The sequence below is a fragment of the Cnephaeus nilssonii genome, assembly GCF_951640355.1.
Source record: "Cnephaeus nilssonii genome assembly, chromosome: 13".
NCBI lineage: Eukaryota > Metazoa > Chordata > Mammalia > Chiroptera > Vespertilionidae > Cnephaeus > Cnephaeus nilssonii.
Genome location: NC_137084.1, coordinates 43,490,471 through 43,518,459, shown reverse-complemented (window position 1 = coordinate 43,518,459; position 27,989 = coordinate 43,490,471). Strand labels below are relative to the sequence as shown.

Here is a 27,989-nt window from a genome sequence, read left to right as displayed (position 1 = left end):
CTGGGACTGCGTTGTCATACAGCTAATTTGTTCATTTATCTGTCTTTCCATATAATTGTTCATCTGTCCATCCAGAGAATAGTATCAAGATGATACAGTGGAAAGTTTGCAGTCTAAAGTCAGGCCCTGTTTTTTGTTCAGAGCCTTGTTTGTGATCCTGACTTGCCATGTATTTCTACGGTAGTCCTTTCCCTTCTCCGTGCCTCAGTTTTCTCTTCTAAACAAAAATAAATAAAGCTGTTGGATGCCATGACCATAGACCCCTTCCAATTAGCTCTTTGCAACTAGATGTGGTAAGTAATATTACAGTTGTACTTCAGAAAAGGAGCACCAGTATTTTTATACTGTATCACAGACCTTATGTAAGAATTTAAAATCTTACAAAGTAAGCTTATATATTTGCATTGCAAATCTAGCCTATTATAAGCAACCATTAAAGAGGAACTGTGAGGATTGGTGAGTTATAGTCTTTCTAGAAATGCTGGATCACTATTTTTTGTAGCTTGGGATGTTATAGCAAGTCTGCCTGCGGCCATCCATTTCCAGCAAAGTATAACTTTGCTTCAGAGGTGTGTGCTAATTTCAGGTCATTGTATTGTGTGATTGTGAAATTGATATGCAATCAATTTATTCAGCAAATATTTTCCAAGCACATACTGTGTTCCTGACTTTGTGCTCGTCTAGTGTTAGGAATAAAACTGTGATCAAGACAAATCTCTATTCTTGTGGGCTTTACAGTTGAGAGTGTGAAAAAAATGAATAGGAATTATCCAAACTAGAGATAGGGGAGATGAGGGATAATCCCTGAATGATGGAAAAAGTGGCATTTTAGGCAGAGAGAACAGCGTGTGTAAAGACTCAGAGGCAAGAGAGTATGGCATGTTCAGGGGAATTTAAAGAAGATCAAATAGCTGAATTATAAAGTATGAAGGCAGGAAAATGCTATTTTGAAATTATAGCCATTTTAGGTAATCTCATCTGGATTGTGAAACAGCATGTTGTCATGGAAAGGACACTAGATTTCAGATCTGAAGTTTTAGATTTTAGTCCCTGGCTTTCCACTAAGATCTTGAACAATTTATATAACTTCTCTGATTATGTTTCTTTATCTGCAAAATAGTAATTGTTATCTCTTGTACCATCCTTATAAACTATAAAAGTATTACATTATGAAAGCTTCTGCCAAGCAAAATGACATCCTCTCTCCGTTTCAAGCACTTTGTTTTAACATAGCACCTTCATTATAGTCATACTTACATATAGCTGTTTCCTCACTAAAAAATAAATTCTCTAAAGGTAGAGAAATGACACATAGGAAGTTCCAAGTACTTGTGAGGTTTAGTGAATACAGATGCTCCTCGACTTATGATAGGGTTATGCAGAAATCTAATGTGCAGTCTGATTACATTTGGCAGACAGTATAAAGAAGCAGACCTCTATAAAAACTGGGCTTCATTGCATATTATACTGATAGAATTGGGAGGGGGGGAACCCACTGAAATGGAGTTCTCTTTGTTTGGTAAGAAAAATTTAATGTGATATTAAGCTGTCGAATTCCAATAAAATGTTTCCTTTTATTTACCCATTAATTCATTCATTCAACTACTCAACAAATGTTTACTGAATACCCAGCTTTATACCATGCCCTTTAAATTCTAGAAATGCATTGATGAATAAAAGATATGGTCCCTTCACTTCATAGTGCTTAAAATGTAGCAGAAAGAAAAGAATTGGGCAAGCAAATTATAGCTGCAATGAGTATTTACTACAGAAAAGTTCAGAGAGCTCCTTGATCATAAAATGGCCTATAGCCATGCCCAATCTCGCCTCTGAGGTCCTTCACAAGAGCTGAGTGGACATAATTCAGAAGTGGGGACCGGATGATAATATTACTGCCATGTTTTCCCTTCAGAGTCTATATTCCAGCCTTTCTATACTCCATATTGTCTGAATGTGCCTTGCTCTCTCATGGTACAATTTCATGAATGGCCTTTCCTTTCCCTTCTCCCTCAAAACAGATCAAATGACATTCTTTTGAAATCCTCTATATCGCTCCCCCTCCCAAATACATAGGATTAGGTTTAGCTGTATATAACAGAAATCTAAAATAACAGTGGTTAAAAATATAGAGGTAGGTAGACCAGAGCTGAAATGATTGCTCCACAAAATCAAGGGCCCCTTCCACCATCCTTGATTTGAGACTTCCATTCTCAAGGTCATTTCATAGAAAAGAAAGCTAATGTCCAATCATTATGTCCCAGTACTAGATACCAGAAAAGATTAAGAGGAGAAGGAAGGGCACCAACCCAGCTAACGCTGTTCTCTTTAAGCTGCTCTTAAGCAGAAGTCCTATACCATATTTCAGTTATATCTCATTAAACAGAAATAATCACATAGCCACATCTAACTTCAAGAGGTTGAGAAATGGAATCCTTTAACTCAGTGGTCGCCAACCTTTCGGACCTCACGGACCACCAGTGGTCCGCAGACCACCGGTTGGCGACCGCTGCTTTAACTAAACATATTGCTACCTAGTGGCAGTCATAATACCTCTCACCTGACCTTTAGTTAGTTGTCTTTAACCCTTTGCACTCGCTTGCTTTTTTCTCGATTCCTTTATTCTACTCTGGATTTAATTTTTTAAATACCCCAGATTTTACAAAGCGCGGCAGTAGAATAAAAAACTGGAGTTTCTTTTCATACAAACTTATTTATTTAATGTAAGAAAAGCCCAAATAAAGGAGGAGGGATGGAGGGAGGGAAGGGATGGGCTACCGATGCTAACCGTGTCGAGTCACACTCGACATCCGAGTGCAAAAGGTTAATTTTAAACAATAATTTTACTGGGGTTAGAAATTTTGATTGGCAAGTATTTTTTTCCTTCAACATGTTTTCTGTATCATTCCACTGCCTCTAGCCTCCATTATTTCTGATGAGAGGTGAGCTGTTAATTTTAATCTTACTGTTATTCCTTTTATCTGATAAGTTGTTTTTTTATTTTTGAAAATTTCTCTTTGGCTTTGAACAGTTTTTACTATGATGTATATAGATGTGATCTTTTTGTATTTAGCCAACTTGGAGTTCATTGTCTATCTTGAGTGTGTAGTTTAATGTTTGTTTGTTTGTTTGTTTTAATCAAACTGGGGAAGCTTTTAGCCATTATGTTTTCAAATATATTTTTCTGCCCATTTCTTTTATTCCTCTCTCTGGAACTCCCATTAATGTATATCGGTTTGCTTATAGGTCTCTGACTTCTTTTCTTTTTTCTTTTTCAGATTGCATAATTTATATTGATCTGGTTTCATGTTTGATGATTCTTTCTTCCTCCAGCTCAGAAATGTTGTTGAGTCCCTCTTGAATGTTTTATTTCAGAATATAATTTTTCCATTTTTTTTATTTTTATAATTTCTATTTATTGATATTCTTTATTTGATAAGTCATTGTCATCATACTTACATATAATTCTTTAAATCTGGTTTCCTTTAGTTCTTTTTAACATTATTTATAATAGCTGCTTTGAAATATTTATCTGCTGATTCTGACATCTGGGCTTCCTTAGAGACAATATCTATAGTCTCCTCTCCTCCTCCCTGCTAAATGGGTCACATTTTACTGTCACTTTGTATGTGACATGAAAACTAGATATTTTAAGTAATATAATGTAGTTGATTCAGATTCTTCTCCCACTAGCAGGGGTGGGGTGTTGCTGCCTTTTTTTGCTTATTTAGTGACTTGCTTAGACTATTCTATAATGTCTGTCTCCTTGACAGTGTATGACTGCTCTTGACTCTGATCTTTTTTTTAAATCATGCACATTTATAAAATTACTAGTGGCCTGGTGCACGAAATTCGTGCATGGAGGGTGTGTACCTCAGCCTGGCCTGCACCCTCTCCAATCTGGAACATCCCTCTTCCAATCCAGAACCACTGGCTCCTAACCACTCACCTGCCTGCCTGCCTTTTCGCCCCCAACTGCCCCCCTCGGCTGCCTGCTCACCCCAACTGCCCCCCTGCCAGCCTGATCGCCCCCAACTGCCCCCCACTGCCAGCCTGCTCACCCTCAACTGCCCCCCCTGCTGGCCTGCTCACCCCCAACTGGCCCCCCTGCCAGCCTGATCACCCCCAGTTGCCCTCCCCTCTTGGCCTGATCACCCCTAACCACCTCTGCCTCAGCCCCGCCACCATGGCTTTGTCCGGAAGGACATCCAGAAGGTCTCCCGGTCTAATTAGCATATTACCCTTTCATTAGTATAGATTTAACGTGCAAGTAGTTTATTCTGGTCATATTTTAAATTATTTTAAAACTTGGCTTCCTAAAAGGCCACTCTTAGGTAAACATGGATTAGTGGTCAGTTAATGATTTACTTAAACCCTAGACCAGGAAACCTTCCACTCTCTGCTGATAGATCTGTTTGTTCTTTAGGGAATGCATTCAAAGTTCAGACAATTTACAATTCTTCTTCTGCCTTTACTTTCAGTATGCTCAAGGCCTTACATTCACATCGGCTTATTAGTCGATAGCTAGGACCCTCTCAAAGTTTCTTGTTAGCAGTGTCTAGCCTTATAGACCACTAGGTCTTATCAAGACCTGTTATGGCTGTTTTGTCCCCAGAACTCCTTTTTAAAAAATATGTTTTTATTGATTTTTAGAGAAAGAGGAAGGGAGAGGGAGAGAGAGATAGTAACATCCATGAGAGAGAAACATCAATCTGCTGCCTCCTGTATGGCCCCCACCAGGGATCAAGCCCACAACCCGGGTATGTGCCATGACCTAGGAATCAAATTGGAGACTTCTCGGTGCGTGGGTCAACACTAACCATCGAGCACACCGTCCAGGCTCGGAACTCTTTCTTAAGTCTTTCTGACTTACCTGCAGGTCTTTTGCCTGCCCGAACTAGTATTATGACTTTAGGCTAGCTTCAGTAGTGGCCTTCCTGGATTATTTACTATTGTTCTTCAGATTGTCCCTCTATTGTTTTTGACAATGACTTTGGGCAATCCAGAGCAGATTTTCTGTGCCGGGCTTGAAATGACCTCTGACTGCACTGTTCTCTTGGCCTGGCCTGCCCTGATGGTATTACCCTCAGAGAGCTAGGAGTTGCAGGGAAATGGGCAGCCCTAGGCTAAAATTCCACAAATTTCAGTGTTCTTAATATTCTTCAGTAACTTTTCTTGAATAAACATTTTTCAATGTGATATATGCTTTTAGCTAATTTTCAGAGGTCTGAAATGCTTGTGGGGGGTTTTTGTTTGTGTTTTACAATTTATTATTGCTTTTTGGGGAGAGGGTTTGCTAAGCAGTTTAGGTGTTCCAGAAGTTCCATCACCTTGTATTATTTTTGGCCTTGTTACTGTTATTTAACCTTTGAAATTCCCAGCTTGACCATAACCTTCTTTGGGCAGACACTATCTTTCTCTTTTCCCTACAGTATCCATCCCAATATACATTAAACCTTTGAGCTTTAATTTCTTCATCTGTCAAATGAAATTAATAACCTTTACATTGCTTACTTCAAAGGATCAGGTTTGAAATAGTGTTAGAATCTCATTGTAAACTATAAGCACTTTGTAAGTAGTAAATTTTTTTTGAAAAGCTTTAAAATAGCTTGCAAACTACAACACTAATTTTAAATACTGCAACCTGTTGTGCATATGATACTTCCAAGTATCATTTGATGTCATTTTATGCTTATAGACTTTGCTGTTGATTTTAAAGAAATAGTTCAGGTGTTTTTGAGGGCAGCAGGCAGGCCACTTGCAGAATAATTTGAGAATGAAAGCCAGCTAGCTCCATCTGGAGGGAAGTATTGAGTATCTCTGACTGTTTTCCTTCTTACACGTCATGCCATCGTATGGCCCACCACTACTTGTTCTGCCCAAGATGAGCTATCAAAGGAGGCTTCTTTGGACATTTTATCTTTCATCTGGATTATTTCAATAGCATTCTCACTCTTCTCCCAGCCTTTCTGCCATCTGATGTCAGCTCAACAGTCAAAGTAATCTTAAAATGAAGTAAAAATAAAAACAAAAGAAAAAGAACAAATAAAAATTTAAAAATGAAGGCAAATCCTGTCACTCTTGTGCTCAAAACAATAAAAAAAACCCAAAGTCCTTATATTGGCTTTCAAGGGCCTGCATGATTTGGCCCTCATTACCTATCTGACCTCACTGCCTACTCTTTTCTCTTTAGTTTACTGCACTCCAGCTGAACTGGCCTCCATGCTATATTTCACACATGCTTCCACTTCAGAGCACATTTGCATTTGCCTTTTTCTCTCCTTGAACAGTTTGCTTTCAGAGACCTGCATGGCTTGCTCTTTCAACTTATTCAGGTCTTTGCTTAGATGGCATTTTCTCAAACCATCTTATTTAATATTGTATCCCCTCCCCTTGTATTCTTTCCACCCTCAGAGGTTTCTCTATAGTATTTATTGCCATCTGTTATCTAATATATTTTACTTTTTGAAGTATTTTTTTCTTCTTCCCCCCTCCCAACTAGAATGTAAACAGGCATTTTTCTTGTTCTTGTTCACTGCAGTATCTTAATTTCTCTATCAAGCTTATGTGAGATAAATGGCATTTGGGAAAGAAAGTTTCAGGAAGTAAAACTGTTGGGATGTCAAAACTCCTTGAGAACATAAATACATAGATTCTTGAGCTCCATCCAGATGGAGCATAGAGGGTCTTCACACGATGTGAAGGAGTGTGGATTTTATTCCCAAGGCTTTTGAGGAGAGTAATGCTGTTATCCAACCTATGTTTTAATAAAGAATAGCAAGGATGAATTAGAGTGGTCTAGAATGGGGGAAAAAAGACCTTGAGACTGTTGTAATAGTTCAGACAAAAGATGATGAAACTTGACCTCACAGGCAGTAGCAGGAAGAAAGGTAGGGTTGTCAGGATTTGGTGATTGATTGTGTGTGAGAGAAGGGGAGGAATTGAGAATGACTTTCAGGGTTTTGGCTCAGGTGCTAGGTGGATGGATTGTCAGTAACCCTGAGACAGGCAATACACGGTAGAAGAATGGGCTTGGGGAAAGATGGTGAGTTTACTTTTGGACATGGTGAGTTTGAATTGCTTATGTTGTTCAGGAAGAAATGTTCAGGAAATAGGTGTGGTGTGTAGGTGAGTGTTGTGTTATAATGATTTTGAGAAAGATGTGAATTTGGAAGTTACTAGGTTTCATGTATCAGAACTAATCTAGACAATCACTAACTACTTTCTGTCTCTATAGATTTGCCTATTCTGGACACTTCATATAAATGGATCACATGATATGTGGCCTTTTGTGACTGGCTTCTTTCACTTAATAGAATGTTTTTAAGGTTCATCATGTTGTAGCATGTATCAATACTTCATTCCTTTTTATTGCCAAATTCTTCATTCTATGGATATATCACATGTCGTTTATCCATTCCTCTGTTGGGCATTTGATTGTTTCCACCTTTTGACAATTATGCATAATTTTGCTATGAACATTTGTGTGGACATACATGTTCATTTCTCTTTGGTATATACCTAAGAGTGGCATTGTTGGATCATATGGTAACTATATTTGAGGAAGTCAGACTTTTTCCAAAGCACCTGTATTCTTTTACATTCCCACAAGCATTGTCTAAGGATTCCAATTTCTTCACATTCTTGCCAACTCTTTTTATTATCTCTGTGTGTGTTTTTATAATAGCCATCCTAGTGTATGTGAAGTGGTACCTCATTGTGGGTTTACATTTTTTTAAAATTTGATTGATTTGAGAGAGAGAGAGAAAGGAAGGGATTGAGAAAGAAAGAGATCAATTTGTTGTTCTGCTTATTTATGCATTCCTTGGTCGATTCTTATATGAGCCCTGACCAAGAGTTGAACCCGCAACCTTGGCATATTGGGATGATGCTCTAACCAACTGAGCTACCAGGCCGGGGCCTCGTGGTTTTGATTTGTATTTTTTCATGTGCTTATTGGCCACTTATGTAACTTCATTGAAGAAATGTATGTTCAGTCCTGGCCGAGTAGCTCTCAGTTGGTTAGAGAATCATCTCAATATGCGAAGGTTATGAGTTTGATCCCCAATCAGGGCACATAGAGGAAACAACCAATGAATGTATAAAGAGGTGGAACAACAAACTGATGTTTCTCTCTCCCTTCCTCATTCTCTCTCAAATCAACAAAGTAAAAATAAAGTGTTTTAAAAAGTGTTTGCTTGCTTCCATTTCTTTCATTTGTGACGTGTTTTTTGGTCTCCACATTTTTTACTGCTTCCCTGTGTTTGTGTCTAAGTATTAGGTAGAGCTGCATTGTCTCCTGGAATTCTTAGAGTGGCCTTGTGTAGAAGGTGTCCTGTAGGGCCCAGTGGCTAAGCCTCCCCAGTCACCTGAGCTGGGCACTCTAGGTGTGGGCTGTGTGCAAAGTTTTGTTGTAAGTGAGCCTTGATTGCTATTGGCCTCAAGGAGGAGTTGATCACTTTTGGACATGGTGAGTTTGTCATGTGACAACCCTACCTTTCTTCCTGCTACTGCCTGCTAGGTCAACTAGGAGGAGTTGGTCTCCAGGCCAATTGGCTGTGAGGACCAACTGCGACTACAGTGGAAGAGCTGCTGTGTAGGAGACGCCCCTCTGGAGCAGGACTTGCTTCAGTGTGATTTTGGTGCTCACTGAGTCTGCCCGTTGAGTGTGTTGCTCTCCACTGAGCCAAACTGGCTAGGGCTTAGTTGTAATTTTGATGTGATTGTGGATCCTCTCAGATTATTGGCCCTTTTATTATTGAGGTAAGAGTTCTTTATATATTTTAGTTGCAAATCTCTTATTATATATATGATCTACAAAAAAATTCATTCTGTGAGTTGTCTTTTCACTTTCTTGATGTTATTCTTTAAAGCACAAAAGTTTTTAGTTTTGATGAATCCAGTTTACCTGTCCCCTCCCCGACTCTTTGGTTATTTTTTACAAATATTTTATTGATTTCAGAGAGGGAGGGAGGGAGGGAGGGAGGAAGGGAGAGAGAGAGAGAGAGAGAGAGAGAGAGAGAGAGAGAGAGAGAGAGAGAGAGAGAGAAAGAGAGAGAGAGAGAGAGAGAGAGAGAGAGAGAGAGAGAGAAACATCAGTGATGAGAGAGAATCATTGATTGGCTGCCTCCTGCACACCCCCCACTGGGGATTGAGCCCACATCCTGGACATGTACCTTTGACCAGAATTGAACCTGGGACCCTTCAGTCTGCAGGCTGACGCTCTATCCATTGAGCCAAACTGGCTAGGGCTCACTCTTTGGTTATTTGTGCTATTGGTATCTTATCTAAGAAACCATTTCCAAATCCAAGGTCATGAAAGTTTATGCCTATATGTTCTTCTCTCTTCCAAGAGTTTTATTTTGTTAGCTCTCTCATTTAGGTCTTTGATCCATTTGGGGTGCTAGTCTTGAACTTGTCTCTTACTTGCTTTGTGAACTTGGATTGTTGTTCACTTGCCTTTTCTCAGCTTCACTCAGTGATTGCCATGGACTGGGAGTCAGGGGTGGGGGCATTGACTACAAAGATGAGAGAACTTTTGGGGGTGATAATAATCTATACTAATAAAAGGGTAATATGCTAATTAGACTGGGAGATCTTCCGGACGACCTTCCGGACAAAGCCACGTTGGTGGGGCCGAGGCAGAGGTTGTTAGGGGCGATCAGGCCAGGAAGGGAGGGCAGTTGGGGGTGATCAGGCTGGTGGGGGGGGAGGAAGTTGGGGGCAAGTAGGTAAGCAGGGGGGGCCAGTTGGGGGCGAGCAGGCCTGCAGATAGAGTGGTAGGGGTGATCAGGCAGGCAAGCAGGTGAGTGGTTAGGAGCCAGCGGTCCCAGATTGCGGGAGGGATGTCTGATTGTCAGTTTAGGCCCAATCCCTGTTGTCCAACTGCCAGTTTAGGCCCAATCCCTGGCAGTCGGACATCCCCCAAGGGGTTCTAGATTGGAGAGGGTGCAGGCCGGGCTGAGGGACACCCCCACCCTGTGCACAAATTTTGTGTACCAGGCCACTAGTATTTTATATCTTAACTAGAGGCCTGATACACGAAATTCATGCAAGGGGCTCAGCCCTCGCAACTGCAGCGGCTGCCTTGGCCCTTGCAGCCCCAGCTTCATCTGGAAGGTCGTCCGGAAGTCCGGTCTAATTAGCATATTATGCTTTTAATTATTATAGACTAGGGTCCCAGTGCACGAATTCGTGCACCTTGAAAGGGACTATGGCCACAAGGCTGTGGTGGGCACAAGAGCAGGTCTTGGCCCATCTTCTGTGCCCCCACCAGCCCCTCCTGCTGTGGCCCCCAGGCCCCTGTCTGCTGGCAGCTCCTGCTCCCACCACTGCCACACCCATGAGCTGACAGCACCAGCCCCACTCACACCGCTGATGGTGTGGAGCGATTGGGGCCGGTGCCAGCAGCAGGTGCGAGTGGGGCTGGTGCCATCAGCAGGTGCAAGCGGCGACTGCTGCCCTGATCACCTCTCAGGAGTAGAGGGAGGTGGAAAAGCTCTCAGGGGCAATCGGGGCCGGCAGCCGCCACTCACACCCGCTGATGGCACTGAGCGATCAGGACCGGTGCCGGGTGCCTGCAGCAGGTGCGAGCGGCGGCTCCAGTGCCGGCTGCAGGTGTGAGTGGGGCCGGCGCTGGCAGTGGGTACGAGCGGCGGGTCCAGTGCCGGCTGCAGGTGTGAGTGGGGCCGGCGCTGGCAGTGGGTGCGAGCGGCGGCTCCAGTGCTGGCTGTAGGTGTGAGTGGGGCCATCGCCAGCAGCGGGTGTGAGAGGCAGCTACCAGCCCTGATCACCCTTCAGGAGTAGGGGGAGGTGGAAAAGCCCTCAGGGGCGATCGGGACTGGCAGCCGCAACTCGCACCTGCTGATGGCGCCGAGCAATCGGGGCCGGCACCAGGCGCTGACAGTGGGTGCGAGTGGCAGCTCTGGCTCTGGCAGCAGGTGCGAGCACCGGGTGGGATGGTGGTGCTTGGGAGCAAAGAATTTTCAGTAACCACCAGAAGCTCACCCCGATGACAGCAACCAGTGCCCCACCTTGGTTTGGTGCCCCCGCTCACCTGTTCCACCATCCCGCCTCAGCTGATGCCCGCCATGTTCTGCGCTCTGCTGCCGATGCCTGCCATGTTCCGTGCACGCCCTCTGGTGGTCAGTGCACGTCATGGTAATTGGTTGTTTGGTTGTTCAGTTGTTCTGCCATTTGGTCTATTTGCATACTAGAGGCGCAGTGCACGAAATTCGTGCATGGGGAGGGTGTCCCTCAGCCCAGCCTGTACCCTCTCCAATCTGGGACCCCTCAAGGGACATCCCTCTCACAATCCAGGACTGCTGGCTCCCAACTGCTTGCCTGCCTGCCTTCCTGATTGCCCCTAACCGCTTCTGCCTGCCAGCCTGATCACCTCCTAACCACTCCCCTGCCAGACTGATTGATGCCTAACTGCTCCCCTGCCAGCCTGTTTGCCCCTAACTGCCCTCCCCTGCCAGCCTGTTTGCCCCTAACTGCCCTCCCCTGCAGGCTTGATCACCCCCAACTGCCCTCCCTTGCAGGCCTGGTCCCTCCCAACTGCCCTTCACTGCTGGCCATCTTGTGGTGGCCATCTTGTGTCCACATGGGGGCAGCCATCTTGTGTGTTGGAGTAATGGTCAATCTGCATATTACTCTTTTATTAAATAGGATAGTGGCCTGGTGCACGGGTGGGGGCCAGCTGGTTTGCCCTGAAGGGTGTCCTGAATCAGAGTGGGGGTTCCCTTGGGGCATGGGGTGGCCTGGGCGAGGGGCCTGTGGTGGTTTGCAGGCCGGCCACACCCCCCGGCGACCCAAGCGGAGGCCCTGATATCTGGGATTTATTTATCTTCTACAATTGAAACTCTGGAGCGGAGCCAAGCTCTGTGGCGGCAGCCATTTCTGTTGAGATTTATTTATCTTCTATAATTGAAACTTTGTAGCATTGAGTGGAGGCCTGGGACAGCATGGGAAGGCGGAAAGTTTGGCTTCCTCCATTGCCTGGGAAACCCAAGCCTCCCTCCTGGTCTCCATGGCCGTAGCCATCTTGGTTGGGTTTATTTGCATATTCACTCCTGATTGGCTGGTGGGTGTGGCGGAGGTACGGTCAATTTGCATATTACTCTTTTACTAAATAGGATTAGCCTTTATTATATAGAATTATATAGGATTGTAGTGGCATTTTTACAACTGTATACATTTTTCAAGGCTTATAGAACTGTATACCTAAAATGGGTAAGTTTTACTATATGTAAGGAACCTATCTTAAAAAATACCTTCCAACAACTCTACAAAGTGTATGTTGTTTTTCCATGTTGAGGCTAGAGGAAACTAAGGCTTAGAAAGGCTTGCCTGTGGTCCCACATTTGATATGTTGCAGTTCAGAATTTGAACCTAAATCTGCCTGATCACAGAGCTTGTGATCTTCCTATTCATTTTTAACTGGCCCATAAACCGTTAACAGTGTGTGGATTCTGTTGTAAAAGGCTGACCTTCCCTTGAAAGCCAGGAACCTTGTCTGTTTGCATGCAGCTCCTCCAAAGTGGCTGTCATATTATTCCAAATTTTGAGCCCCTGGCAGACTTCATTTCTGTCAGTCATTAGCTGGGATTGGAATCGATGCTGTTGTGGAGTGCTGCCTAGGCATGATCTCCTTCTGAGACTGTGGCCCTTATTTTGGAGCAGCAGGAGACCAGTTTCAAAGCTGATGAGTTTCTTCGGATATAAAAAGCAATTTCATACTTTGTTCAATCAGCAAAATAGAGCCTTCTCAGTAGGAGAGTGCTCAGAAGTTTACAGGGCCAGTTGTGCTGCTTAGCATATTAACAGTCTTTCTTATCCTGGCTTACTTAGCCGAGAACTGGTTGGGTAGAGGAGAGATCCAAGGCATTGGAAGTGTACTGGTATTCTTCTGTGTTGCTACATCATTGCCATCATCAGTTACATCTGCATGTAACTTCACAGTTTTGCAATGTTATTTTAACATCTGTGACCTCTCTTAATTTTCTCAGTACCCTGTCAAGAGAGTGCTTTTATTTAGAGAGAGTTACTTGGCTGTATTCTAGGATAACTCTGGATTTAAGAATATTTTTTTTCCTTAAGTTGTGCTGAAATATATATCTCCTAACTTTCATCCTCAAATTGTTTTAGTTTCAGTTTGTCAATTTGTGGTAGTATATCGTCTGATGCTCTGAAGGGGAGAGGAGGTTGCCAGGTCTGCACATTGGGTACATTTCAGGAAGTTCCATCCTCAGAAATTGGCCAGTGGCATTTTCTTCTTTGCCTGTTTGACCTCCTCGGCTTCCTCTCCTTGGGAACCCATCTTTTCTCCACTTCTCATTACAGAACCCAGACAAACTAATTAATCGCAGAGCAATTGTTATCAAGCCAGCTGTTGACTGCTTGTTTTCAACATTTGACTGTTTCCTATCTTGAGGTGGTACTGGAAAAGTTAATGACCTAAAAAAAAAACTGCCCATCTATCATGTGAGCCTAGTTAGGAGGGAATTGTTTCATTTTTATGAAGTGTAAATAATATGTACGTTTTCAAGCATGTGTTGGCTTGTGTTTCAGAGATGGTTCCCTAAACAAGGTGGGACAAATTGGCTGGCTAATAGAGCTTAATAGCAGATTTTCCGTTAATCAGAATGGAGAATGTGTTTCATTAAGATAATTAACAGAGCACTTGTGCAGGTGGTACTTATTACACCCAAATTTCCAAGTTTATTTCTTTCCCTTGAATAAATGTTGAAAGAGGTCTTGGCTGTGTTTCCTTGTTTGCATTAAAATGATTAATGGTGATACATTTCCTTTTTTTTTTTCCAAAGCTGTTAGTAACTAGTATCTTGTCCTCTGCAGATGCTAAGGGTGAATGAGACACTTGCTACTCTTCCTTCTAGAAGTCTGTGTGCTCTTCATCAGACACTCGGGCTCCCCTAGGGAATAGAAGTGTATCCTTTCCCAGCTCCTGGACTAGCATCCTTAGAATCAAAATGGACCTCAGAGAGGCTAAATTAATTGATTTTTACATCATGATGTTGACAGCGAGAGAGGGGTAGCATGCTAGTGACAGAGTAATCTGGGATAGTGGGACTAGTGCTGACTGAGAGACAATGGCCTGGGTTGACGTTAGGCAAGTTTTATCTGTTTCCCAATATCTGCATCTGTATATTGGGAAAAGTGTCTAGCATAGGGCCAAATACTAACAAATGGCTTTTTGTTTTCATCCTGTTTTACTATAAACTGAAGATTATAGGAGGAAACTGATGTCAGGGAGAATGAACAATTAATAATCAATGCTATTTTCTTTGTTTTTCTGTAGGATCCTCAGTCTTCCACAATGAACCCTGTGTATAGCCCCGTGCAGCCTGGGGCTCCTTATGGCAACCCTAAGAACATGGCTTACACAGGTGAGTGGTGTGAGAATGGCTCTCATTTTGAGAAATGATGGTTAAGGGCAGTGGTCGGCAAACTGCGGCTTGCGAGCCACAAGCGGCTCTTTGGCCCCTTGAGTGTGGCTCTTGCACAAAATACCACGTGCAGGCGCGCACATAAGTGCGATTGAAACTTCGTGGCCCATGCGCAGAAGTCGGTTTTCGGCTCTCAAAAGAAATTTCAATTGTTGTACTGTTGATATTTGGCTCTATTGACTAATGAGTTTGTCAATCACTGGTTAAGGGCATTGCCAAATAAATTGCTGAATGATTTTTGTTTACTGTGCCTCCAGAAGGTTTGGTAAAGCTTGCAAACTTGTAGAAGGGAGATATGTCTGGGGTCCAGTGGACAAGGAAATCACATTATTGAGACTAAGGCTCACTGAATTGTCAGCTAAGGGAAAGGAAGGGAGGTAACATTCATTTATTGAGCACCTACTGTAGGCCTGGGCCTATGCTGGGCACTTTAATCTTTCTTTCTTTTTTTTTTTTTTACTCTTCTCCTGAGGATATGTTTTTATGGATTTTTAGAGAGAGAAAGAGAAACATCTATGTGAGAGAGAAACTAAGTCAGTTGCCTCGATTATGTGTCCCAACTGGGGATTGAACCCGCAACCTAGGTATGTGCCCTGATCAGGAATCGAACCTGAAACCTTTTGTTTTATGGGACGATGCTCCTTGAGTCACCTGGTTAAGACTGGGCACTTTAATCTTAAAGCACTTCTATAATGTGCAACTTACCATCACCATGTCACAGATGAGAAAATCATAGTTATAGTAACAGGCTACAATTCAAAATAAAAATAGATATTTGAGCCCAGGTCTGCTGATTGTGAAGGCTGATTATTTTCCCCCCTGAACTGCATAACAAGCTGTTTCCTACTTCTCTGCCTTTGTGTGTGTTGTCCCTCTGTCTCGAATGCTGTCCTCTCCTGACAGCTTCACTTAATTCTTCAAGAATTCAGCTTGAGGCCCAGATAGCACTTTTCCAGGAAGCATTCTCTCCCTACTTGGCCTCAGGCAAGTTTTTTACCTTCCAGAGCCTCAGTGTTTTCATTATAAAATGAGAGCAGTAGTGTTGCTCTATTTCATAAGGCTGCTATAAGAATTAAATGAGCTGGTGTAAAGCACTCAGCATATATTTGGTACAAAGTGCTTAATAACGGTTGTTATGATTTACAAATAAATAAAGATGGGTTGAATGTATGGTAGTGAAAGCGAGTGAGAAAATGTATGTAAGTTACTAGCATGGTGCTTAGCATATCATGAGCCTTCAAAATATCATGAATTTAAATCGAAGGTGAAGGTAACAGTATGAACAAACACATGGAAGTAAGCAAGTATGCTCAGGGTATAATCAATACTTGAGATTAGCTGGAGTGAAGAGTAGAAAGGGGAAGAGTGGGAAATGAAGTTCAAAAAGTGGATTAATAATGGTCTTGGTGGCAGGGATCTCAGGGAACTCCTGGGTTGTTCCAAACTGTCCTACACGAGAGAGCACTAAGGGGTGCTTCAGAAATTCCTCAAATACATTATCTTATTTTTAAAAATAGAACTGTTTATAAAGCACACATACACATAAGATGATCAGTGTCTTAATTTAAGCTTCTAAGAATGCATATTAATTTTTTAAAAACTGCTAACATTTGCAGCTACTGACTTGTAAATCAGGATTTTTCTCAATGCTCCTAAATAACATTCAGAAATATTTTGGAGGTTGAGCCTGATATAACTGTAGCTGTCATTACTAACTTTCAATGTCTTATGTTTGTGTTTATCACAACAGCTTTCTTATCCCAATTCTCCCTTAATGTTAAACATTTTCTCTTTGAACTTCTGTATATTTATTCTAATAAAATTAATTCCAGTAACAAGGACCCATTGGGCAGAACCCCATGCCTCACTAGCTCAGGGAGCCTTTGCTGTTTCCCTTTCCAGTTCAGAGTGTTCAGCAGCCCATTTCCTTTGCCAGAAAAGGACTGAGCTGCTTTGGGAAACAGCCCAGAGAAATCCTGTGGGTTTCCTTTGACTCTTGACTGCATTCATTCTTACTGAACTGCTAAACTTGAGAAAGAAGAAAATAGTTGCATTTATCTAATTGTTTGCACAAAGAAGATTAGGCAGTGTGGTATATTGGAAAGGGAATAGAGCTGTCTTTGCATGGCACATGGTAGAACTTGGTAAATGTGTTTCAATTGAATGAACAACAACCAGGTTCACATCCCAGCTTTGTTAGGTAATAGTGAGGTGACTTTAGGCAAGTTGCTAAACCTCCCTAAATTTAATTTTTCTTTTCTAAGCAGGGATGATATCATCTAATTCATAGAGAGTCATGAGAATTAAATGAGATAATTAGTACTTCTCTGGAGGAAGAGAGGACGGGTTGCCTTTGTTTCTACTAATCACCAAGAAATATTATCAGCCTGGAACTGTGTTTTAAGTTGATTTCTCTGCTGGAGATACTAGGACCACACGGGTAGTATAAACACACAACTAGAATAAATTCAATCTTCATAGGCCAAGGTTCGTATTCTTTTTTTTTTTTTTTTTTTGGCTATTTGCTCTTCTTTATTTGTTTTCTTCTCCGGGGAAGGAGAAGGAAAATGGAGAGAAAAGGAGGGGAAAGGAAGCTGTGCCAGCCAAGTCTCTGGTGCCCGCCAGCTGCTCAGGAGCGAGGGTGGAGGCCAAGGTTCAAATTCTTAAGGAAATTTTCTTTTTTAACCTAAGCTTCCTGTTGTCTCTTTGTACTTTTGAGCCAGTTTATTTATTTATTTTTGACAATATGATATCCTCTAAGGTCCCAGCTTTATGCAGGGGAATTTGAATTCCAGTTCATGGCCTCTCCAAGGCCCAGAGCCTTGTGTTCCACACTCTGTGACTTGAAAAGCAAGCCCTTGATCGCCCAGACAGAAGAGCTTCCTGAAGCAGTTCCAGCTCACTAAGAGAGTGCCTGATTTTTAGTTTCCTCTGTATTTTTGACTCCTTGAGATTTCTTTTTCTTTCTTAAAGTCTCAACTCTGCCTATATTTGTTATATAACATAAAGTATTTGTTTGATCAAGTTTTTCTAGGTGTTATGTAGTAGGCAAATTTTCAGGTTATTTTTTCCTTCACATTGCTGGATATAGAAGATCCAAGTGGGAATGCCAAATACAGTACATTAGAGTAAACATTTATTGTTAGTAACAATAATGATTATGTTAAAAAGTACTTGACAATTACATTTTAGGTACCTCATATATATACTAATTATGATATTATTAATCATAAACTCAGTAGTACACTTTCTTTATAGTTAAAGAAACTGTTAGTTTAATTCGGGTCATATGACTTGGCAGTGTATAATACAGCTTTTAAAGGATGAGGAAAAATTTGAACTTGGGTCTTTATATGTGCTTTCTATTATAGCAAGCTGATCTGTCTTAAAATATGTGCTCCTTTGCCCTAGCCAGTTTGGCTCAGTGGATAGAGCATTGGCCTGTGGACCGAAGGGTACTGGGTTCGATTCCGGTCAAGGGCACATATCTTGGTTGCAGAATCCTCCCTAGTCTGGGCCCTGGTCAAGGTGCATGCAGGAGTCAATCAATTGATGTGTTCCTCTCACATTGATATTTCTCTTTGTCTTTCCCTCTCTCTCCCACTCTCTCTAAGAAATCAATGGAAAAATATCCTTAGGTGAGGATTAAAAAAAAAAAAGATTCAAAAAATCTAAAAAGAAAAAAAAAAGTGCTCCTTTTACTGAAGCTAGGGAAGAGGATTATCCTTTCAATTTCTAGGACTAGGGAGCCTCACGTTTGAGGAGCTAGAAGCCTGTTCCTGGCGAGCAATCCCTCCATGGACTCCACTTATAACGAGACAATACAGTACACCAAGATAAGAGTTATCTTAGAGGGGTGTGCCACTATATTCCAAGAACCTAACATAATAAATAGATGCACAGATTGCTGTGGAAGCATGGTGGGTATAGGGGAGAGGCCACAACTCTATCAGAGGTTGGTGTCAAGAAAGGCTTCTGCGAATTCAAGCATGGAACTAGGGCTTGAAGCATGAAGTCTTAGTTCCAGGTCTGGTTCTGCTAGTAATGACTGCAAGATACTGGGCAAATCCTGCCATGTCTCTCTTGCCTTCACTTTCCCATTCAGGCTATGAATTATTTATTTTTTAATCTTTTTTTTGGGGGGGTGGGGGTCGGGCTATGAGTTGTTTAACAATTTCCCTTTCAGCTCTTAACATTCTGAACATTATAAATTTTTGTTAGATCTCTCTCTCTTTTTTTTTTTTTATAAAACAACTGGCTCACTCATTTCCTTAATCTATTTCTTTTGCTTCTTCCTGAACACCATTTTCCATGTATCCTTTGGAATCCCTAGTATTAATGAAGGATCAGAAACAGGGAAGAGGAGGTAAGCTCAGAACCCTCTCCTCCTGTGGCAGTACCTTCTGTCAGCCCTCGGTTTCTTGCCCCAGAGCTCCTGCCATTCTTGGGCAAGATCAGTAGGAAACATGAAAGTCTTTTCACAAATATTCTCCTATGAAAGGGCAGTTATAGCCATAGCCACTGCCAGTGAGTGAGTTTCCTTTTCTTGCTAAATATTCTCATACAGTTTAATTTAGTTTTTTACTAGTTATTTATGATTCGTAGTCAGTTGAGATATAATTTAGTGGTCCTGAATATAGCTGAAAACTGGTGGGATCTTGATAAGGACCAGAAGAACTTGGCTGTGCTGCACAGATTCTCATTGGAATGATTTTTGTTGCTTAATGTAGTGGGGAGAGCGCCCCTCCCCACCTTTACGTCAGAAGAACTGAGTTTGAGTCCTGACTCTGCCTCTAACTATATTTGAACAACTCCCTTTACTTCCAAGTGTCTTGGTTTTCCTATATAATAAAGAGATAATATGCAAATTGACACCACTCCAACACACAAGATGGCCGCCCCCATGTGGACACAAGATGGCCACCACAAGGTGGATACAAGAGGCCACCACAAGATGGCCAGCAGGTGAGGGCAGTTGTGGGCGATCAGGCCAGCAGGGAAGGGCAGTTGGGAGGCACCAGGCCTGCAAGGGAGGGCAGTGGGGGGCCATTAGGCCAGCAGGGGAGGACAGTTGGGGGGACCCAGGCCTGCATGGGAGGGCAGTTGGGAGGGACAAGGCCTGCAGGGGAGAGCAGTTGGGAGGGACAAGGCCTTCAGGGGAGGGCAGTTAGGGGTGACCAGGCTGGCAGGGGAGGGCAGTTGGGAGGGACAAGGCCTTCAGGGGAGGGCAGTTAGGGGTGACCAGGCTGGCAGGGGAGGGCAGTTGGGGGCAATCGGGCCAGCAGGGGAGGGCAATTAGGGGTGATCAGGCTGGTAAGGGAGGGCATTTAGGGGTGACCAGGCCAGCAGGGGAGGGCAGTTAGGGATGACCAGGCCAGCAGGGGAGGGCAGATAGGGGCAATTGGGCCAGCAGGGGAGCATTTAGGTGTCGATCAGGCTGGCAGAGGAGTGGTTAGGGGGTGATCAGGCTGGCAGGCAGAGGTGGTTAGGGGCAATCAGGCAGGCAGGCAGGTGAGCGGTTGGGAGCCAGCAGTCCTGGATTATGAGAGGGATGTCCGACTGCCCGTTTAGGCCCAATCTCACCAGGGGAGGGCAGTTGGGGGGGCAGTTAGACATCCCTCAAGGGGTCCCAGATTGGAGAGGGTGCAGGCTGGGCTGAGGGACACCACCCCCACCCCCGTGCACAAATTTCGTGCACCGGGCCTCTAGTCCTCTTTATAAAGTAGGAAAAATAACACCTACCCTACCTATCACTTGTTTATGGGACCTTAAAGAGATAATTGATCTCCAAGAGCTTTTTAAATAAGACAGAGCTAGTCAGAATGGGTCTGTGATTGGATTGACTGTTCTATCCTGTAGGTTCACTGCTTGGGCAGCCGAGGCCCCAGGGGAGGCCAGGAGGTTGATGAGTTTAGCGACTTTACTAGTGCTGGAACTGCTTTTTTGTGTGCTTTGAAGACAACTCCCTAGCATTTGGGGACAGAATTAGCCTGCTACCTGGAGTCCCACTTCCCAAGTAATTATAGGGTTTGGGGGCAGGAATTGAAGAAGTCCAGAGCATGGAAACAAAGGATGCCTGGGTAAAGAGGACACCTTCTTATGCCCCATGCCCTTCAGAGTAAGTTTGTTGCTGTGGATGGGTTAATAATAACAGCTATTTATTATTAACAGTAATGGTTGCTATTGGTTGAGCATGCATTGTCAGCCATGCACAGTGTTTCCTACCCAAGTGTATCTGACATCAGAGCAGAAAGAATTCATTCCTGCATTGATGGGGGAATAGCCCAGAGTAAGTACTACAAGGTTAAAATTTCTTTGAAACTTATGTCTTATCTTCAAAATTCTATTAACATCCCAAAAAAGTGCAGCATATTTATTTCAGTGCTTTCATGTACCTGTATTGTTTAGTACTCTTATGGGTTCCTGTGCCAGTTTGAGAACTATATCATCATTATTTTACTTAATCCTTATTATCCAAGTGTTAATATATGTGGACACAAATCAAGAAAAATGGAAAGGCTTGCTCCTGTCACAGAGCCAGAAAGCAGAGGAGCCAGAATCAAGTCTAAATTTGGATGTTTCATGCTCTTAGCACTAAGTTACATTTGGTTTATATTATTTGCTGCCTTATAATTGTTTATATTTCTGTAACACTCATTGTTCTTGCAGGCACTCACTGTATCCTCAGTGCCTAACACAAAGTAAGCTCTCAGTGAATATCGATTGGCTGAGTGAATAAATGATTAGGCCCCTAATACTGAAGTCCATAAATCTCTGGCAAACTAACCTCAGAGTTTAGAATAAATGCTTTTGTTCTCTAAAGCCGTGATCCACGGTTAGCTGAAAGCCAGTGCTTCCACACAGAAAATAATGATATTTGTAGAGAACTCTGGGTAAACAGACAAGGCTGCCCAGGAGCTCCTGTGCCTCACTTCCTTCCCAGATACCCTGAGAGCTTAAGGAATCAGTGTCTCAGTTCACCTGGATCCCATTGACAGCTCCTAAGCTGCCATTATGGGTATCTCAGAATTATCTGGGATTTTTTTGTTTGTTTGTTTTCTCTACTCATCCCCCCGTATACATTCTCATCCCCTCTCTATTCTCCATCCTTATACCCATTCACCCCTGATCATTACTGTCATGAGCACAGTTGTCTTTTGGACAAAGCTTGAGAATCATTCTTTTAAATATTTTTCTTTTCTTAGTAGCAGCTAAAGTGGTCTGTGCACACTTAGGGAGATTGGTGATCCTCCACTGTAGGTTTGTCCTTTCTTCCAGGGTATATTGCCTGGAGCTCCTAGGAGAATTTCTCTTCTGAAGACCCAAGGCATTGCCCAGTATCCTGAAATATTTGGAATCGGGTCCTTAAAGAGAAGCACGAAGAAACCTGTCACTACTGGCTTTTAGGGGAGATGGGGCAGGGAGTGTTGGAGAGGGTTGTTTGGTTTTGTTTGTTTGTTTTTGAAAGGCTGTAAGCAAGATGAATATCATGGTATTGTGAATCTCTTCTTAGAGTTGGAGAGTCTTTTCCAACATCTGAAGGTGGCTAGTTGTGAGTTTCCAAAGTCTCACTGACTGATTTATACCTTATAGCAGTCAGTGGCTTCTAAGTGTAGTCCCAGGCCTAGGAATTTGTTAGAAATGCCGTCCTTGGGCCCTGCCTGAGACCTACTGAATCAGAAACTCTGGAGGTTGTTCTCAGCAATCTGTGTTTTCACAAGCTCCCAGATGATTCTGATGCTCATATCTATCTCTTAGTAAGTGTTCAATAAATAGGCTTTCTCTTCTCTCCCAATTCTCTGTGCTTGTTTGGGAATCTTGCCTTCATGAATGTCATAATTCCTATGGAAAATACCTTTTAAGTTCCAAACAGCTTTAGAAACAGAAGCCATGTATTTGGTATGACACATGTGTCAGCTATGATAGGAGTGGCAGACCCTTTCTCAGATAGATTCAGAAGTCTGTAAGTAGGCAGCTCTAAACCCTGGACACAGGAAGAGAAGCTACAGTTTCAAGAAGGTGGCTAACAATCCTATCTTCTTCCTTGTACATCTTAGGAAAACTAAATAATTGGCCCCTAAAATTGGCTTTAAAGGACTCATGTTGGGTGAGTTCAAAAGTATGATTACTTGAAAATTGCTCAGCTGGTAGGGGAGGTACTTGAATTTAAGTGTCTAAATCAAAATTTTGCTATTACTGCTCTCAGCAGAAAAGAGGCAGACAAATCAATAATCCTTGGTCTTGTTTAAGCTACAAAACCACACTTCTTGTTACCTCCAAGAGTCTGGCTGTCACAGAGAAGCTTGGACCTTCACTGCACCACAAGGCTGTCATGATTGTAAGTTTTTGCTGAGTTCCTTGAACTGTCATATTACGTCTGCATGGCTGGGGGCCTGGAATCTTTGTGGTCCCATGAGATAGGGGTGAACAGCCAAGACCTGACTCCAGACCTTCCTTCCCTCATCTCTCCTTAGTGTTGACTCTAAGCCAGGAGAACTGACTTCAGAAGTGCAGAGAAGAGGGCTGGGTGCAGTATTTAAAAGATGCAGCTCTGTTGTGATTTAGGATGATGACAGTCCTGAGTTTGCCTATGAGCTTGGAGCCTCAAAGAGGAAGGTTGAGTAATTTATATTATTGTAATTATTTTCATCATTTGAGTACCTATTCACTACCAGATCTAGTGGTAAGTGTTTCTCATATAATTTAATGGGTGAGACTGCCTAGTTTTGAATCTTAGCTCCATTTGATTACTCTATATCACTTATAAAGTGCCTAAAGATACTACTTGAAGACTTGACTAAGGGTAATTTAAACAAATAAGGGGTATATTTTTCTCACATAAAAAGAAGTCTAGAGCTCAATGGCAGGTGGCATTTATTTATTGGGTCAGTGATTTCAAGACCAGTGTCCCCTGACTCCTGACTTTTCCCTCTTGATGTAAGATGCTGCTGTAGCTGTAGGCATCGTGTCTGTGATCAGGGTAGGAAAAAGCGTTGTAGGGGAACATCAGTAATGCTTGTTCTTTTACTAGGAAGGTAAGGCCTTCCTAAAATTCCCTCAGGAGACTTCTGTGTATATGTCATTGGTCAGAACTCGGCCACCTGGCTACTCCTAAGTGCTAGGAAGGCTGAGAAAGTATTTTGTTTTTCCAACCTCAGTAGTCAAAGGGCAGAGTGGGTTGGGAATGAGTGTGGGGTTAGCCAGCCCATGGTCTATCACAATGACTTGGGTAAGTTAATTAGCTTCTCTAGTTGTTTTTCTCATCTATAAAATAAAGATAATAGTAGAGCCTACCTCATGAAGGAGGTGAGAGGATTAAATAAGATTCATGTAAAGTTCTCAGCATAATACTCATTACATAAGTAACAATATTGTTTTTATTACTGTACTAGAGACCTGGTGCACGAAATTCATGCACTGGGGGGAGGGGGTCCCTCAGCCCAGCCTGCGCCCTCTTGCAGCCCAGGAGCCCTTGGGGGATGTCTGATTGATGGCTTAGGCCCACTCCCCATCTAAGCCATCAGTCAGACATCCTTAGCGCTGCCACGGAGGCGGGAGAGGCTCCTGCCACCGCTGCTGTGCTTGCCTGGCTTCTGGCTGAGAGGCACTCCCTCTGTGGGAGCACATGACCATCAGCTCCTGCGTTGAGCGTCTGCCCCCTGGTGGTCAATGTGCATCATAGCAACCAGTCGTTCTGCTGTGTGGTCTATTTGCATATTACCCTTTTATTATATAGGACTAGAGGCCCAGTGCATGATTTAATCATGCACCTGGTGCACCAGCGGGCTGGCTGTCCGCCGGTGCCCCAGGCCTTCCGAAAGCCTCCGGCGCTGTGGAGGCTTTCGAAAGGCCTTGCGCCGGAGCAGACAGCCGGCCAGGTCCCCCGCTTTGGCCTTTGATCGCGGGGGACCTGGCCGGCTGTCCGCTGGTGCCCCAGGCCTTCCGAAAGCCTCCGGCGCTGCGGAGGCTTTCGAAAGGCCTTGCGCCGGAGCAGACAGCCTCTGGCGCAGCCATGGCACAGACGCTGAGCTCGCGGCGCCACTGGCGCCGCGAGCTCAGCGTCCTGCTGGCCCAATCAGCTACCCCGGCCACCCTGAGTCCCGCCCCCTGCGCCTCCTGCTGGCCCAATCGTGGGTGTAGCGGAGTGATGGTAATTTACATATTACCATTTTATTATGTAGGATTATTATCATCTCAACTCTGCAAAGTAACTATTATTCCATTTTACATAAGAGGAAGCTGAAGTTCAGTCCATGGAAGTAATAATTTGCCTGAATTCACAGATTTTGAAATGGTAAAACTGGGATTAGAGCTTAGATCTGAACCTAAACTCTATGCTCCTTTTTCTGCACTGGGAGTTGGAGTCAGCAGAGAAATGGTAGTTAACTGGTGAGTCTGTCTTGGTCAGACACATGGCATCAGCCACAGACCAGGTGATTAGCCCCTATATGAGGCATGTAAGAACAAAGAACACCACAATTCAAGGGTCATCACTGGACTAATATTAGATACATCAAATTGGGGCATGAATATTTGAAAAAAATGGAACTATACTTTGATAAGAATTATAAGAAAAGCCAGCTAAGCGGGACCCCTGATCTAGCCTGGAGAGAGAAAGGTCAAGGGAGGATAAGGAAATGAAATGAAAGGCAAGACAAGGAAAGGACAATTGGATAATTGAGAACAGCCTGAACAGTGACATGGAAACAGAGCCGTGGAATGGGGTATGCTAGAACAGCTGTGCATTTGGTGTTGGTTAAGTGTAATGTGCCAGGCCAGGATTGGCAAGAAAGGAAATAGGACATCTACATGGATAGTGGCCATACTTGGAGGGCATACTGAAAAATTTGGAACTTTTATTCTTGGCAACAACTGTTATCTTAGTTTGGAACTTTATCCTTGACCACCAGAGAATTTTAGGCGTGATGGATATATTGGCATTTTTTAAAGATTTCTCTGGTTATGTGAGGAAGATATATTGAAGAGAGAGAAAATGGCGGTTAGAGGGTAAGTTAGGAGGCTCTTAAAATACTGTATTTTCCGGCATATAAGACGACTGGGCGTATAAGATGACCCCCAACTTTTCCAGTTAAAATATAGAGTTTGGGATATACCCGCCCTATAAGATGACACCCGGCGTATAAGACAACCCCTGACTTTTGAGAAGATTTTCCTGGGTTAAAAAGTCGTCTTATACACCGGAAAATACGGTAGTTCAGTCAAGAGACCTGAACTAAGGGTGGTATTTGGGATGGAGAGGACATGCTTGAGACATTTTTAGAGAGAACAGTGTCTGGCATACAATAGATATTGAATATTTGTGGAATAGGAGTGAGTTAGGACTTGACATTGGGTTTGAGGAGTGAGGGAGGAGGAAGAACCTGGATTTATCCCGGGCTTCCTCTGGCTTAAGAGGCAAGCTGCATGGTCTTGCCTTTCACTGAGTTCTTGGGAGCACTGAAGCCAGCATGTGTTTCTCAGGTAATTTCTTATAACCCTTGGGTAATCCCCCTTTTTCCTAGTGCTGGGATTTCTGAACTAAATACACCTTGGTAATTACAGGGCAAGGTAATGCTATTCCCATTTTACAGATTTGGAAACGGGTGCTGAGTAGTTAAGCAATTTGCCTGGGATCATCCAGCTACTCAGAGTTAGGAGATCTTCTTTCCTCTTCATGTTGCCTTTGTGTAAGATTCTTGAACTTCCCATTGTAATTTCAACTGATTATAGGCCATAATAAAACAAGCAATAAAATTCAGAAAATTAGATTGATCTAATTACTCAGCTGTTATGATGAGGCAATGAGTTAACCATAATTCAGTGCACCTTCTAATTCAATCCAATAGAGTGTACAGCATAATTTGTACTGTACAAAGAAAGATCTACTGATGCCTCCTTAGTGTTAAGAGTAAAAAATAAAATAACTTATAGAAATAGAGTCTACCATTCCCCTACATTTATTCTTCTTTATCAGATAGATCTGATTTCCATCTTAACTGTCACTTATATAGTTGTAAATAAATTAATCTCTCAGAGCCTCCGTTTTCTCACTTAAAATTAGATTTATTTCAGATAATGCCATATTGGTAGATATTTGGATTGCTTTAACTTCCACTGTTAACCAGTAGCACAAAGCAAAAATAATACACTGAAGGTGAATGAGAAATAAAAATGCAAAAGCTTGGGGACACTTTTATTTACAAATTTTTAAAAGGGACCAGAATATTTTAAAATGCACAAAAGATTATAAATACACATACACACACAACAGTACACAAATTACCTGTATTCAAAGCACAGTGACTGATTTAGTGTTTCCACAAAAAGCCATGCTCACTAGGAGCTTGCTTTTGTCCAGCTTGTGATTGGCCAAATGGCAGTAGGCCTAATCACCTGGAGCCATGCCCTGTTAGGGAGAGGAAAGGGAAGAAGGTAAGGGACATGATTGGCTCTCTAGAAACTTTTCATTAAATGCCTTAAAATCCATGGGCAAACACAGCCATTTTCAAAAGGGAACTTTTAATGAAAGGGGTAGAGGTCGGGGACTAACATTTATTGAAATAGTTAGCACTGTGTGTCAAATACTTATGCTATGTATTTTGCATGCTCTTTCTTTAAATTAGCCTACAGTATAGGATATTCCTGTATTCTTGAGGCTTAAAGAGACTTGCTTAAGATTTCATGTCTGGTAAGTGGTACAGCTGACTTCTGAATCCACATTTGCCTGCCTTCAGAGCCCCTGTTCTTACCGGACTAGGATCACTACTACAGAAGGGCCAGAACAGGAAACTCCTCATGACTCTTGATGGGAATGTTTAGATGGGTACCTACAAAGCAAGTTCAGTACTGCCCTGCTTACCCTCCTAGCCAGCCATGTACAGATAAAAATAAAAAGGGGCACTGATTCTGACATAGAGTAGGGACTCAGAAAATCTTCACCAAGCAATAGATTAATGACTCTGTCTTTTTTTTTCGCACCTTAGGGTGTGTTTTTTTATTGAATTTAGGGAGATTGAGAGAATTGTCGATTGGTTGCCTCCTGTAAGGGCCCCAACTAGGGATCGAACCCACAATCTAGGTAGGTGCCCTGACTGGGAATCAAACCCGCAACCTTTTGGTGTATGGAATGATGGTCCAACTGATTGAGTCACACTGACCAGGGCAGACCATGTCTATTTTTAAAAACATCAGAACTGAGACATTTGAAGTGATTTGCCCAAAGTTACAGAGTTAATAAGTAGAAGAGCTCAGATTTGAATGTAGATCTGCCCATAAATAAAACTTGTGGTGTTTCTGTAACACGTTACAGTTTGTCTTAGTTTGACGCTTGCTCTCAATGTCCACAACAGTGTTACTTGTTTGAATTATAAAAATAGGGGAAGGTACATGACTGAGCATAAATAACTCTCTACTTAAGGTCTCTCTTATAGCTAACTTGCATTTCAGAAGCCAGACCCGGTTGGAGGGACAGGAAACTAGAGTATAGTAAATGCTAAAATTCATTTTCCTGTTCTCCTACAACAC

The 27,989-nt window shown here is 42.8% G+C and overlaps 1 protein-coding gene across 3 annotated transcripts in view; it reads left to right on the top strand.

The window, feature by feature from the left end:
* FAM168A (family with sequence similarity 168 member A) overlaps positions 1–27,989 on the top strand; it is a 167,446-nt gene that overhangs the window by 101,927 nt on the left and 37,530 nt on the right. For all 3 annotated transcript variants that reach the window (XM_079788906.1, XM_079788904.1, XM_079788905.1), the window contains exon 2: positions 14,318–14,405. In XM_079788906.1, coding sequence (XP_079645032.1) covers positions 14,336–14,405 — 70 coding nt within the window. In that variant the 5' untranslated portion in view covers positions 14,318–14,335. The remainder of the gene's footprint in view (positions 1–14,317; positions 14,406–27,989) is intronic.